The 13761-nt window shown below is 34.8% G+C and overlaps 1 protein-coding gene across 7 annotated transcripts in view; it reads left to right on the forward strand.

Annotated features, from left to right (window-relative positions):
- The window catches only part of LOC117175836 (ATP-dependent RNA helicase dbp-4-like), a 92963-nt gene extending 79563 nt beyond the window's left edge, over positions 1 to 13400 (forward strand). For all 7 annotated transcript variants that reach the window (XM_033365610.1, XM_033365609.1, XM_033365612.1 and 4 more), the window contains one exon: positions 12946 to 13400. In XM_033365610.1, the coding sequence (XP_033221501.1) occupies positions 12946 to 13265 (320 nt within the window). In that variant the 3' untranslated portion in view covers positions 13266 to 13400. The remainder of the gene's footprint in view (positions 1 to 12945) is intronic.
- The last annotated feature ends 361 nt before the right edge of the window (positions 13401 to 13761 follow it).

Consider the following 13761-nt stretch of genomic DNA (forward strand, 5'->3'; position numbering starts at 1 on the left):
GTTAAAAATTTTTTTAACGGCCTCGTATGTAATATTTATTTTTCTCTATACTCTGTTTAGTGAGAGAATGACCGACAGGAACGACGAATTTTCGTCCAGTGCGCGCAGGGTCATAAAGGCGTGGCTTACAGATTTTCAACTCTTGGAAAATTTATGCCTCATAAATTTCACGGCCGAAGATCCCGAAACGAGTGAACCCCTACAGAGCCGTCCCTCAGATATGATACGCATCCTTGAGGCTACTATCATTTAGCGGCTTTAGCTGTTTATTGACCTCGGCTTGGCCTAGGGATTCCAATGACTTCATTTGCAATGAGATTGCAATCTAGTCCCTAGATGACAGATAAGTCATTAGACTATTAGAGCTGATGAGTCTGTAGGCCAGCTCGTAATACTTTATCACCTCCCCACCGTATTGCACTTGAAAAATGTAGAAGGTATCTCAACTTTTCGATTTTGAGTGTCCAGGTACGAACTAGTACCTTTCGTGAGCTCGTTATGCCCAGCTGTAATTTTAAAGAAATTGTGTTATTTATAGTTAAGGTTTACTTTGTTATGTTATGAATGATTGTTTGTGTACAGCATGGCAGACAACGGGTTAGATCTTTCACCTGTTTCTAGAAACAGAAAAGGAAAAGTAAGTGATATATTTGTAATTGCATCAAAGTAGTACGACCTGGAATTCCCTATTGTAATACGTAATATAATGTCAGGTTGTTCACGATTTAAGAGAATAGTTCTTCCGTATTAATGAAGAATTTTCAATTTTTTATGTTCTTATCTACTTACAATGTGCAATGAAATTATTATTTTTGCCTAAAGGTTCATTATTTCAATTAAAAATTCCTCTCTATTTGCAAATGTAACGACGTTGTTGAAAATCAATTTTTTCGAAACATTTAAGTATTCCAGTAAAAACATAAACTATGAATGGTTAAAATTCGTTTCTTTGTTGTTGCTAAAAACTGTTCCTTCGTTTGAGTGAAAAGTCACGTACGTTATAAACTCATCTTATTGGTATAAAATTAAGCTATTCCTGTCAAAGATCTATAATTTCACATAAAAATTAATCACTTTCTTTGAAACGGTAAATATCTTTTGGAAACTTGTTTTTTTCTTTCGTTTTTTTTGTGAAAAGTAATTTTTTTATCTTAAATTTAACTTATTCCACTTTAATATTCTATATTTTTATTTGAAAATTTATCATTTTCTTAAACATTACTTTCCTCAAGAAACAATTTCATTATTGAACTTTTGGTTTAAATTTGATCTTTTTGACCCAAACTAATTTTTTTTTAGCTGAAGATTTAAGCGTTTCATTTCTACATGTACAAATTTAACTATTCCAGTTGAAGATTCATCATTTTAGTTTAAAATTCCTGAGTTAGGTTGAAAATTGAACCATTTTCTTGACAATTCGTTTTTTCTGTGTTGAACATGACTTTTTATTAAATGTCGTAAATACTTTCTATAAATAAGTAGTACATACATTGCGTTTGCAATTATAGGGCGGCAAACCGGATATGGAAAAACGACGATCAGTAAAACGATTCGGGAATACGAAAGAACTGGCGAAGTGAGTTCTCCATAGAAAAAAATTCGGCTGCACTTAAAAACCAAGTTAGACGAATTCCAAAAAAATTTAATCTGTAGTAAAGTGCATTCCTTTTACTTGAGGGGTGAATTACGAACTATCGATAAAATGCTTCAGGTTGTGCGTGACGAAGAGGAACTTCCGAAAATAGGACGCACTTCATTGTACCATCTTCTACAAGAATTCAATTTTACATATGTTAAAAGGAAAAGAAACAGCTTCTTGACAAAGCGAGATGACCTGATTAAGTAGCGTAGAGTATCTCTGGAAAATATCCGACAATATCGTGCAGAAGGGGGGAAAATATACTACTTTGATGAAACGTGGGTAAACGCAGGTGACGTCACTAACAAAGCCTGGTATGACAAGTCCATTCAATCGGCAAGAGTTACTTTTATCAGAGGCTTATTGACGGGACCACCAAATCCGAGTGGAAAGGGAAAGAGGGTAATTGTGCTGCACATCGGCAGTACAGAAGGCTTTGTGGATGGTGGTTTTCGTGGAATAAGCCTGAAATCATAAATTGGCTGCATGAAAAAGGATTCCAATATGCAGATACGATGCTGAAAATTCAGTTGCTGCATGTCGTGCAGGAAGTGAAACCACAGTACGATAAGTACGTCATTGACGAAATAGCGAAGAGGGCCAATAAAACAGTTTTAAGGTTACCACCCTACCGCTGTGAACTAAACCCCATTGAATTGGTCTGGTCGAAAGTTAAAGGGTACGTAAATTCCAATAAATTCACTTTTAAAATCGAAGACGTGAAGCGGCTATTACATGAAGGAGTAGGCATCGTCACTCAGGAGAACTGGACCAATTACGTGAAATTATCATACAAGAAGAAAACAAATTATGGCGAGTGGATGACCGGATTGAGGCCGTTCTGGCAGAAATTGGGCCCATTATTATAAATGTTGGGGATGACACAAGCTCTGACAGTGAATCATTTTTAGACAGCGATCAAGAAGATCCTGCAGATTCATAAATAAATTGGTAAGAAACCTGAAATCTTTTATTCGTAAATATCAATTTTGGAGATATGAATTATTGTGGAAATTAAAAATGTAAATTTTAAAACGAGATTAAAAATATGAAGAGTACAACAAATTTTTAAAAAGTTAGAAAATTCCTAAATTTTTCTTAACAAAAAAATAATTATGAAATAGTATATATGTAACTGATGAGAACTAATTGAGTTGCAAAAGATTTTCACATTAAACTACATCTCAAATTGTACACTTTTGTAGGGTTATAACATATGCCTGGAATTGTAAAAATCTATAGGTTACAGAAATCGCGTTTTCAAATTGTGAATTACAAAATTATGCAAAATTATATCTCAAAAAGGAACACCTGCTGCGAAGGGCCTGAGTTTGAAGCCTTAGACCTTTTTTTCACCATAAGTTCATTGTTCTTATATATATGGCCGTAGAAAAAAATTTAAGTGTCTATTTAACATGTTTTGCAGTAGCAGTACTTGATGCCTCGTTTCCTAAGCTATCTGCTATTGGACGAAGATTTGAAGAAAAAACTGTTAACACATCCTCTTCAGGGTTTACTCCACCTTTTTCTGGGAAAGCTGCGCGCTGTCGGTCATTCTTTCACTGAACAGAGTATAGAGCTTATTGAATCAACGAGTGATTAGGAATGTGTGTTGTCATGAAATAATTAAATCCCCAAGATTAACTATTTTTTAAGTTCCTTAAGACGATATTGTGAAAAAATTGAAATATTTCGATGTATTTTTAAGTCATAAATATGTACATAATATATTTATCTTAAAAATGGTATTGTAATTTTTTTCTGGTTAATATCAATTTCTCAACTTACAAGAAAAAGCCATAAACACTAAAACTCGAAAATGGTTTCAAAAATTATGAAACTCAATTAGTGTTTTGAACCGATAATTAGATATCTTTCATGAAATATTCTTACAATAAAGACTATAATTAAATATAATGTTTGTAACTTCAAGACGTTTGAAACAAAATTTTTAAAAGTGCACAATTTTAAACACAACCGACTTGAAATTTTCGTATTTTCTAAAGTCAAATCATTTTAATTTCAAAGTTTTAAAAATTAGACCGTATAATTTCAAATTTAAAAATGTCTGTAAATCTAAGTTATAGTAAAAATGTGTAAATGAAATAGTGCTACATTTTTTTTTGTTTAAGAAATCGAGGACGATAAAATACCATATTAGAATATCAAATACCAATATCACGTCATGAGTAATCAATAAACAAACAAATATTAATCAAATACAAAAGATGAGGCACGTCTTGTTTGTTTTTCATAACAAAAAAAATTTTCACCAGAGTTAATTTTTTATATTTGAAAAGTCTGCGAATATAGTCAGGCTTTAGAATTCATCCCTTTTGTTTGAAAATTCTACTGTTTGGTGAACAATATAATTATTTTTATGTAAATTATACTATACTATGAAAAATCGACTGTTTGGTTAAAACGCCATCTTTTTTAGTCGAAAATTCAAATGGTTTGTTGATTAGAGAATTTATCCTTTTCAGTTGGAAATTTATCTGTCGCGGTAGAAGTAATTTTTTTTGCTTTAAAATTAAAGAGCCTGTTAAAATATGAAACTTTTTTCTTGAAAATTTGTATTTTTTCTTGAAATTTCGACCATTTGCCTTTACATGCGAACTATTTTTTTCCAAAATTAATTGCTTTGTTGGGAAAATCAACTATTTGTTGGAAAATTTATCTCGTTTATTTAAAAATTCAACTTTACGGTTTAAGAAACTCGAATGTTTTTTTGAATCTTTCCCTATTTAGCTACAAAATCAATTCTTTTGTTGAAAACGCAATATCATTTAGCTTGAAATCTTAGGAATGTTTACAAAAGTTGAAAGGAATAATAATACTTTCTTAAAGTCATATCATTTTGTTAACAATCATTTTTTAATAAGACTTGATATTTTGATTTAATTTTAGAAAATGCTATACAAAAATTCAAATTTTAAGCTATACCACGTAAAATACGAGACGTTTCAAGGAGGAATTATAGATATTGAAAATTGCTAAAAAAATTTCTTTTAGCCATTTTTTTATATGACTTATCATTATGGTCTTATTTATCGAGAATATTATGAAAGAAGTAACAAATTCAGATTTTGAGCCAAACGACATGAGATGAAAAAAACAGTTCCATGCGGGAGAATTGCAGCTTTTAAAAAGTAATTTACAAAATTTGAGATCATTTCTGAGTAAGACTTTTTATTTTGTTTTTATTAATCAAAAAATGTATGAAAAAAAAACGAAAATTCAAATTTCGAATTAAACGGCGAATGATACCAAACAAAGTTTCAGGGAGAAATTGTAGCTTTTAAAAAGTCCTACAACATATTTTTCAACCATTTTTTTTATAGGACTTGTCATTTTGGTTTTATTTATGGAATAACTGATATAGCATTTCTAAATTATTTAAACTAAAAAACGAAAATTTCCATTGAAGACTTTCTCACACCCCTATGTCTAATGATGGTTTAAAGTTTAAAAAGCGGCGAAGAAAGGTTCGGGAATTGAGGTTCGCGCAATACGGTAAAAGTAAAAACAATACCCAGTGCAATGAAATCAGTGGAATTTTGTGCATACAAGGGGTGCTGAAGTGTCAGACGAGAAGGATTAATACTTTTTTGTTTTCCGACGAAACGATCCGCGACATAAGAAATAGTGCACTAATGCAGGTAATATTTTTAATTTTAAGTTAATTTGTTGCGAACATAATTTGTCTTTAAAATCTTTGAAATCGTCATTAATTTGTTGAAATTCCTGGAAGTACTAAAAGTCTTTGCAAAATCTTAAAATTTGCGTGAAACCTTTTGTAATCTTTTTAAGCTTTCTTTAATCTTTGTAATGTTTGGTAATCTTTGTTTCTCAGAGGCTTTAAAATCTTTGAGTTCTTTTTAAAGTGTTAAAATCTCGTACACCCGCCTTTTTTGAATCTTTGCAATCCTTGCAATCCTCATGAAACTTTCGAAACGTTTGGGAAATTTTGGTAAAATCATTGTCAAATTTATAAACAATTTGTGAAATTTTTAATTAATCTTAAATCTTTTCAAATCTTCTAAAGTGATTCGAAACTTTTTGAAATCGTTTGAACTGTTCTTAAATCTTTGAAATCTGTTGTACTGAATCCTTTCTTAAATGTTTGGAACTCTTATATTCTTTTGAAATGTGCATGACATTTTCATGAGTTTTTGAAATATTTGTGAAAGCTTTCTTCAATCTTTGTAATGTTTGGTAATCTTTGTTTCTCAGAGGCTTTACAATCTTTGAGATCTTTTTAAAGTGTTAAAATCTCGTGCACCCGCCTTTTTCGAATTTTTGCAACCCTTGCCATCCTCATGAAACGTTCGAAACGTTTGGGAAATTTTTGTAAAATCATTGTCAAATCTATAAACTATTTGTAAAATTTTAAATTAATCTTAAATCTTTTCAAATCTTCTAAAATGATTCGAAACTTTTTAAAATCGTTTGAACTGTCTTTAAATTTTTGAAATCTGTTGTACTGAATCCTTTTTTAAATGTTTGGAACTCATATTGTTTTTAAATCTGCATGACATTTTTATGAGTTTTTGAAATCTTTGTGACATCTTTCTGAAATATTTTGTATTTAGAAATCATTAAAATATTTGTAATTTGTGTAAAATCTTAGATTTTATAAATATGGTTTGCTATACCTGTTACTATTTTTTAATATGGTGTACCTAAAAATGTCTTTATTTATTCTGCGATGAGTAAAAGATAAATTATGCTTTGATAAACAAAAAACTTTTCAGGGGAAAATTGTCTTCTAAACGAGAAGTTGCTTTCATAATAGACTAAAATGTTTAAATTAGTTTTTGAATGTCAATGAAATAACGCTTTTAAAAATTACTTTTTGAATTTCAATAAAATAACTCTTTAAAAAAAAATGTAATTCAAGGTTCTCGTAAAAAAATTCAAAGGAGATTTATTTTTTTTTCTCGAGTTAAATCAGAAAAAGGGTGAAAATTTTTTTAAACATTTTACTGTGTTTCAACAAATTAGTGGTCACTTTTTATTTCACTTGCTAGTGAACCATGCTTTTTTTCCTAAGTTTTTTAAGAACTGTATAATTAGGTCCCGTGGTCTCATTTTTGGTCGCATTTTTGAAAAAAATTTAACATTTTTTACAATATACATACAGCTTTTTCTATATTTTTGACCCAAATATTATGAACCATTATTATGACCCTAATATTGAAGGCACCCGTTTTTGGGCGACCCATAATTATTTAACGCCATTTAAAGCTTAAATTCTTGATTGAAACTCGGGGAACAGCCGAAAATAACGACAGTAATAATTGCATATTGTTACGGGCACACGCCAATTCCTCGCTGGCTACCTGGGTACCCCCCCCCCCCCCCCCCCCCCCCCCCCCCCCCCACAAAAGGGCTTCCCATCACTTAGCCGAATTGCTGCCATCGATGCCAGTCAGCGGAAGTAATGTGGAATAAAATGTGAGAATTCTGACTCGAGAGAACTGTCAATTGTGATTATCACAAGTATCGGTTTCCAGATTTCAATTCCCGGCTCTCACCTCGACGAGCCTTGCTTTTCCCCTTGCCAAATTTTTCTATAATTTACCAATTCAGTTTATGTTTCCAAAAACTTGTCTTGCTTAAATGCAGGTTGCAAGTAGAACTTTCTAGTAAGATACTTATAAACTGATCATTTATCAGTATCTCAGAAGAGGTTCTATAATTAGGCAAGGCAAGTTGGATTGAAATGTTATGACCTTATGAATAAAATCACGAATGAAAATAGTAAGTAATATGTAGGTTCGCATTAATAAATCATTATTGATATACAATTGAACAACAATTATCCTAACGATAATAATAGTAATGATGGATGGTTGGTACTGTGTAATAGATTTGTTACTGGTACTAGGATATGTGTACTATAATTACAACCATTTTATTATTTTTAATAGTAAGACAAATATCAACTATTCTTACCTTACAGTATTCCATAGTTAAGTCAAATTGTAGCGTTAGTTGTAATGTAGAGAAGTTGTAATTTAAAGAAGGAGGGTGATTGGAGCGGAGAACTGTCAAACGCAAACGAACAAGCAGAAGGAGACTGGCTCGCGGGTCAGGGATGGAAGGTGGGAGGCAACTCGCGAATAAGTATCCCCTCTTTACACACATTAGCCAGAGTGGGAGACTCGAGGCGAGCTATGGTGCGCGGGACTAAAAACGGAATGGTGGGACGAACAGCTACCTCCCTCTGCACGCATTCGCAGGGTTGAGAGAAACGAGGCGATTCATGGCACGCGCCCCGCGCGCTGTGCATAAAGACACGCGTTTGTGCCACTATCTTCACTCGGCCTTCGCCCGGCACACCGCACGAACCACTTTGCCATCCGCTCTCAGACGTCACTAGTAGACGTCAAGTATACCACAACATCAGCGTTCTCCTTCTCTATCTCTTTCACTCTACCTAGGGAGTTGATATGAGGAAATAAATCTATGGGTCCTCTGCAATCATTGAATCGACTCAACGCACTTGTCATGTGAGCTAAATCTGGACGTCGTGACCTGCTGCTCCGTAGATTTTCCGTGGTCTACCATATCGTCCAGTGCGCACTTTAGGTGGCCTACCTCGTCTTGTTGCTCCCACACGAGCTGGAACATCAAATCCTGGGAAATCCTCGCCTTCCGAAGAATTTTCTTTATCGTAGCCACCCTCATCGTTGGGAATCACTTGCACATCCTCCATGACCCGATGACCGGAGTCTCGATTGTTGCAGAGGTCAACTTTGACAACGGGTTCGTCGCATTCTGTTTCGTCAGAATCACTTGATGCTTTTGCTGAAGAAATTCTTTCGGACGAAAATCCTTGGAAACCTCGGTCGAACGGATCGGAGTATCCTCCAAGAAAGTGACATCCCTAGATGTGCTAACTTTCCTTTTATCCTTCAGCCAGACACGGTACACCTTGGATTCCGCGCTGTATCCCAGGAAAATTCCTTCTTCTGCTCGCGGCTCGATTTTTCCTAAACCTGGTGACCTGTCTTTTACTAACACTTCACTAGCGAAGCGTCTGAAGTATGACACATCTGGAGGCTTCCCAAACTAAGCTTCGTATAGCGTCTTTCCGTTAAGCTTTTAAGAAGATGTTCTATTGCGGACGTCATTCGCTGTATTGACAGCCTCTGCCCAGAACATTGCTGATAATCCTGACTCTATTAAGAGACATCTTGCTGTGTCCATCAGTGTTCTGTTACGCCTTTCTGAAACTCCTTTCTGCTGTGGATTGTGGGCAGCTGTCAATCTTCGCATTATTCCGTGCTTCTTAAGTAATGCGTGGAAAATTTTATTGTCGTACTCCTTTCCGCTATCTGTTTGTAGGACTTTGATTTTGGTCTCCAGCTGGGTGCTCACAAGTGCTCTGAAATTTTCAAATTCACCCATTGCTTCAATCTTATAACTGAGGAATTTAACCTCACACCACCCAGATGAATCGTCGGCGCATGTGACAAAATAGCTTTTCTTTCCGAGCGAAGCGACACGCATCGGACCACAAAGGTCAGAGTGTGTGTGTTCACCTACTGCTGTCACTCTTTCAGATACCTTCGGAAAAGCAGGGCGACACATCTTCCACTTGATGCAGACACTGCATTCGAAATCTTCGTCCAGACCATCGACTTTGATTCCTTGAATAGATCCAGCCCTGATTGCCTGACAAAGAGATAGAACATTCAAATGTCCTAGCTTGATATGCCAATTTTCAAGGGAATTTTTCTTCGGATTCCTAGCCGCGGCGACTGCTTCGGAAATCTTCTTACACTCGGGGACGTCTGGATCTCGAAAACAATATAATTCCTTTTCACGTTTCGCAGAAGCAACACTTTCTAGTCTTGATCAACTACCGCGGCCTTGGTGCTTGTAAAAATTACCTTGTAACCTTTATCAGCAATTTTTCCCACCGAGGCAAGGTTTGTACATAAATCCGGAACGTACAGGGCGTTGCGAAATTTTACCGCTTTTCTGGTGCCGTTGACTTCCGTCACAGATGAGGCGATACCTTTTCCTAGTATTTGCGTAGTTGCACTGCTGGCTAGATTAACTTTTCCCGATTACAATTTTTATTGATTTCCGCGAACAATTCGATGTCGTTGCACATGTGAGATGTACTACCGCTATCGAGACACCAACCATCAAATTTCGCACCATCTCCGATTTTAAATATTTTGTGTGCTGACACATCCAACACTGTGAACATAGACAAATCTTCTTCTGAATCTTTAGCGTTTGAGGTTTGTTCTGTTGTTTTTTTCGCTGTCTTGCAATTTTTCGCCCGATGTCCAACTTCATCGCACTTGAAACACTTCATCTTAGAATCCTTCTTGGTTGGGTCAACTGTTCTGTGTCCCCACTTTTTCGCGGCTATCGCGTGTTGAACCGGATTGCGATTTGTCTCGTTACGCACCTCGAATTCTTCCGCGACCTTGAATCTAAGTATTTCCAAAGACGGCAGTTCATCACGTGATGATATCGCACACCTAAAATTCTCGAAACTGTCTGGTAAACTGTGCAGGACCATCACGGTTAGTAAATCATTGTTGATTTCGACCTCCAGCTCTGCCAACTTGTCTACGACGTCGAAGAATAGTCGAGAATGTTCCCATGCATCGTAGTCATCCTGCATCTTCATGGACATCAAATGATTCAGTAGTGCAGCTTTCCGCGCTGAGCCCTTGGATTGATAAATACCTTCCAACTTGGTCCAGATTTCTCGTGCGGTCACACAACCCTTTATTTGCTTGATTTCAGACGAGTTTATTGCCAGCGCAATATCCGACTGCGCCTTTAAATCAGCCTCCTTCCATGCACTTATAGCTCTCTGAGATGCTGCATCACCAGGAATCACTTCGGGCTTCACTTTCCTTCCACTTAAGTAACCTCAAGCGTCATTCTTTATAAGAACTGCACGCATTTGGATTTTCCAAGTGTCGTAGTTTTTCTTTTTGAGGACTTCAAATCTCACACCGGTTGCACTCATCTTTATTTCGATGTACTATCGAACTTTCGCGAACCGACACGTCAAAAAAAACCCAAACTGTGACTTGGCAAATTTTGTTTCTAAAAATGCACCTGAGCCCATAACCTGTTAGCAATATTTAAGGAAACTAGCTCATAGAAACAAACACAGTATATTCGAGGAAAGAAAAATATAATTGGAGATCAAAAGATACAAAAAGGTCTTGCACAATGGTTATGAATTAACTAACTTATTTAGTAGGTTTCGACGTGACAAAAAACAAAGAAACGTCGTACGCGATAAATGAACGCAGATGTTGGAACACATTTAAATTAACAAATCCAACAATTTTTTTAACTGATTTAGGAAAATTTGGAAATTAATCATTATTTCTTTTTAAAGTAATATGTTTTTTATCTTTTTGTGAAAAAATTAATGTTTTAGGTTGAAAAGTCAACTATTTTGGTCAAAAATTTATTTAGTTTTTTGTTAAAAATACATTTTTGTGGCTGATGACTCATAATTTAAGTACGGAATTTGTCTTTGTACGAAGAGGACAGTAGCTACGCACCCGACGAAATTAGTAGCTATATATTTTTCCCTCGCTCCGCCGCCACTTGCCGCACCTATGTTATAAGATCTTTGATAGAGGCGACCAGGGTTGCGACCAATCAAGAACACGTATCAGGTTCGAGGAGAATACCAATTTGTCAAGCCGAATCTCAGGCTGAGAGGAGTTAAGTTCAATTTTTCAATCGCGCATGAAGTGCCTTGTGGTGACGTGGACGCAACCCTGCTCTTTCTTGAAGAGGACCACTGTGAAGTCATCCTTCACCATCATCGAATCAGCCCGGCATGTTCTGTCCTATGTTAATTCGTGTGAAACCTCTTACCTTTTAGAAAATGTCCTGCTATTGGGCTAAAGTGCTGTCGTACGCTTAACTATGAAACTTTAATTTTACAATCTTTGTTGACCTAGGAAGTCTCCCTATGTTTTTGGTTTGATAATAACCCGGATAGTTCGTAGGTTTGTTGCTTTGTATTGAATATGAAAGTATTAGATTGATTATTGTCGTTGGTAAAGAAAGTCCAAACTCTATAGTAAAATAAAGTAGCCCGAAAATAACGAGATTTCACACGAATAGTTACGTTTAGAAAATATATTGTTACTATCTTGCTTCATGCAAAATTTTTTTCAATATGAATTACTTTGTCGAATTTGTATATTTGAGCCTTTTTGCCCTTTTCCTTGTCGCGCTCCAAAACTGAATCCCCTCTATTGTCACGTCCCCCTGATAGTGTTGCGATATAAAATAAACGAATTAGGGATTGTCCACAAATTACGTAAGACGATTTTCTTTTGTTTGAATAAAGACGAGTATAAAATTGCTGTAAAGTTGAGAAGGACACAACGATATAAACAAAAGAAAAACGTCTTACGTAATTTGTGGACGATCCCTTACCCATTATTACTTGAATTTATTATTGAATCCCCCTTTTTAATATGACTAGTCCCGACCCTAACCCCAAATTATCGAGAACGTGGAGTCTCGAAAAAAGAGTTAATTTAGGTAAATATAGTGAACTTTTAAATTGTAAATTCTAGCTCTTATTTAAAAATGCGTAAAGTCTTAAAGAAATTCATTAATGTTGTTCCACCTAAATTTCTAATTTTTATTCGTTAATAAAGTTTGCTACAAATAGTACTTTAAAGAGAATTAGTCTGTTTGTGATATTGAATAAACTGTGTTCTGTTAACCAAGACTTTGAATGAACGTATTATTATTAATAATGTTAAGAAAACCTTTTTCTTTTATAAACCACGCCCTCTACTAGATTATCCGTAGATTGATTTTGTTATTTTCTTTGACCCGGGAAAGGTCTGGCACCCGACATTATTTATTATAATAAAGTTATCTTGTGTTACGGTGCCGAAGGTATATTATCACTTTCTTTATAAAAAGGGAATAATATTACAGCCTACTCCCTTTTAATAGTAAGAGTAAAACTCATCACGTATCATAGTAGTCAGTTGATGTAGTACCGCTAATAAGGCACATACATTTCTTCAGAATATATACATAGGCGTGTTTCTTAAGGCTGATAAAGGCTGTCGGTTTCACATACACACACGCACACGCTAATTTTGTACATTACTTGACTGGTAGTACAAAATAATAATAAAATTACAGGAATTTACCCAATTGTGGAAGTTTTTATTTCAGTAAATAATATTTAATGTGACTTACATTTGATCCACCGATCTTCTTTTATATTAACAGTTTCATCATTTTTAATTGAATTATTTTTCTTTCAGAAACTGGTATGAAGTACGCTAGGCAAGAGGCCTTTCTAGAGAAGGTAGACCAACCAAAATTTTCTGTGTCTGATATCTACAGTTCTGGATATGTTAAACCATGTTTTTCTCAACTTCTCACAGAAACAGGGATTTCAGATTTAAATAAATATACATATTGTTTATTTCTCCCTGATTTAACTATGCATGAAAATGTGATTGATGATCTAGGAATCAATTTGGATGCAGAAATATACTTAAAGGAACTGTCCCTTAAAGGGAATTTATTACATATGTATGAATATATGTCACAAATGCTTGTCAATTTTGTGGGCTACTGAAGAATAAACAATAGTCTTCTGTATGTAAATTTATGTCTCTATATTATAAAAATATCTTGTTGCAACCAGCGCCTATGTTCAAGAATTCGGAATCATCCTATTGTGTACATTATATATAAACGTTAATGGTACACTCTATAGATGTAATTTTTGCATGCTTTGCACTCTCCTAACTTTCCCGTGGTTAACGTTTATTCTGAGTGTTCGCGGCGAGAGCTGTGCCAATTTAGCATCATTATTTTTTATAGAATACAGATCCTAAAGTAAATATCATTCGACTTCCAACATAAAAATTGAGTTGTAAGTAACTTGTAGATTATTTTTTTCTTTCTTAACACGCAATGATTGTAGTCAGCCTCATCGTAGGTCGCGTGAAGAAATCATCAACGATTTTTAATGTGTTATAATCTTAGACCTCGATATGAAGAATAGCGTCTGAGTCGAGTGAAACCACTCGAAATTGTAATGCAAGTTTCCTTTATACCGAATTCTTTCG

The sequence above is a fragment of the Belonocnema kinseyi genome, chromosome 7, assembly GCF_010883055.1.
Source record: "Belonocnema kinseyi isolate 2016_QV_RU_SX_M_011 chromosome 7, B_treatae_v1, whole genome shotgun sequence".
Taxonomy (NCBI): Eukaryota; Metazoa; Arthropoda; class Insecta; order Hymenoptera; family Cynipidae; genus Belonocnema; species Belonocnema kinseyi.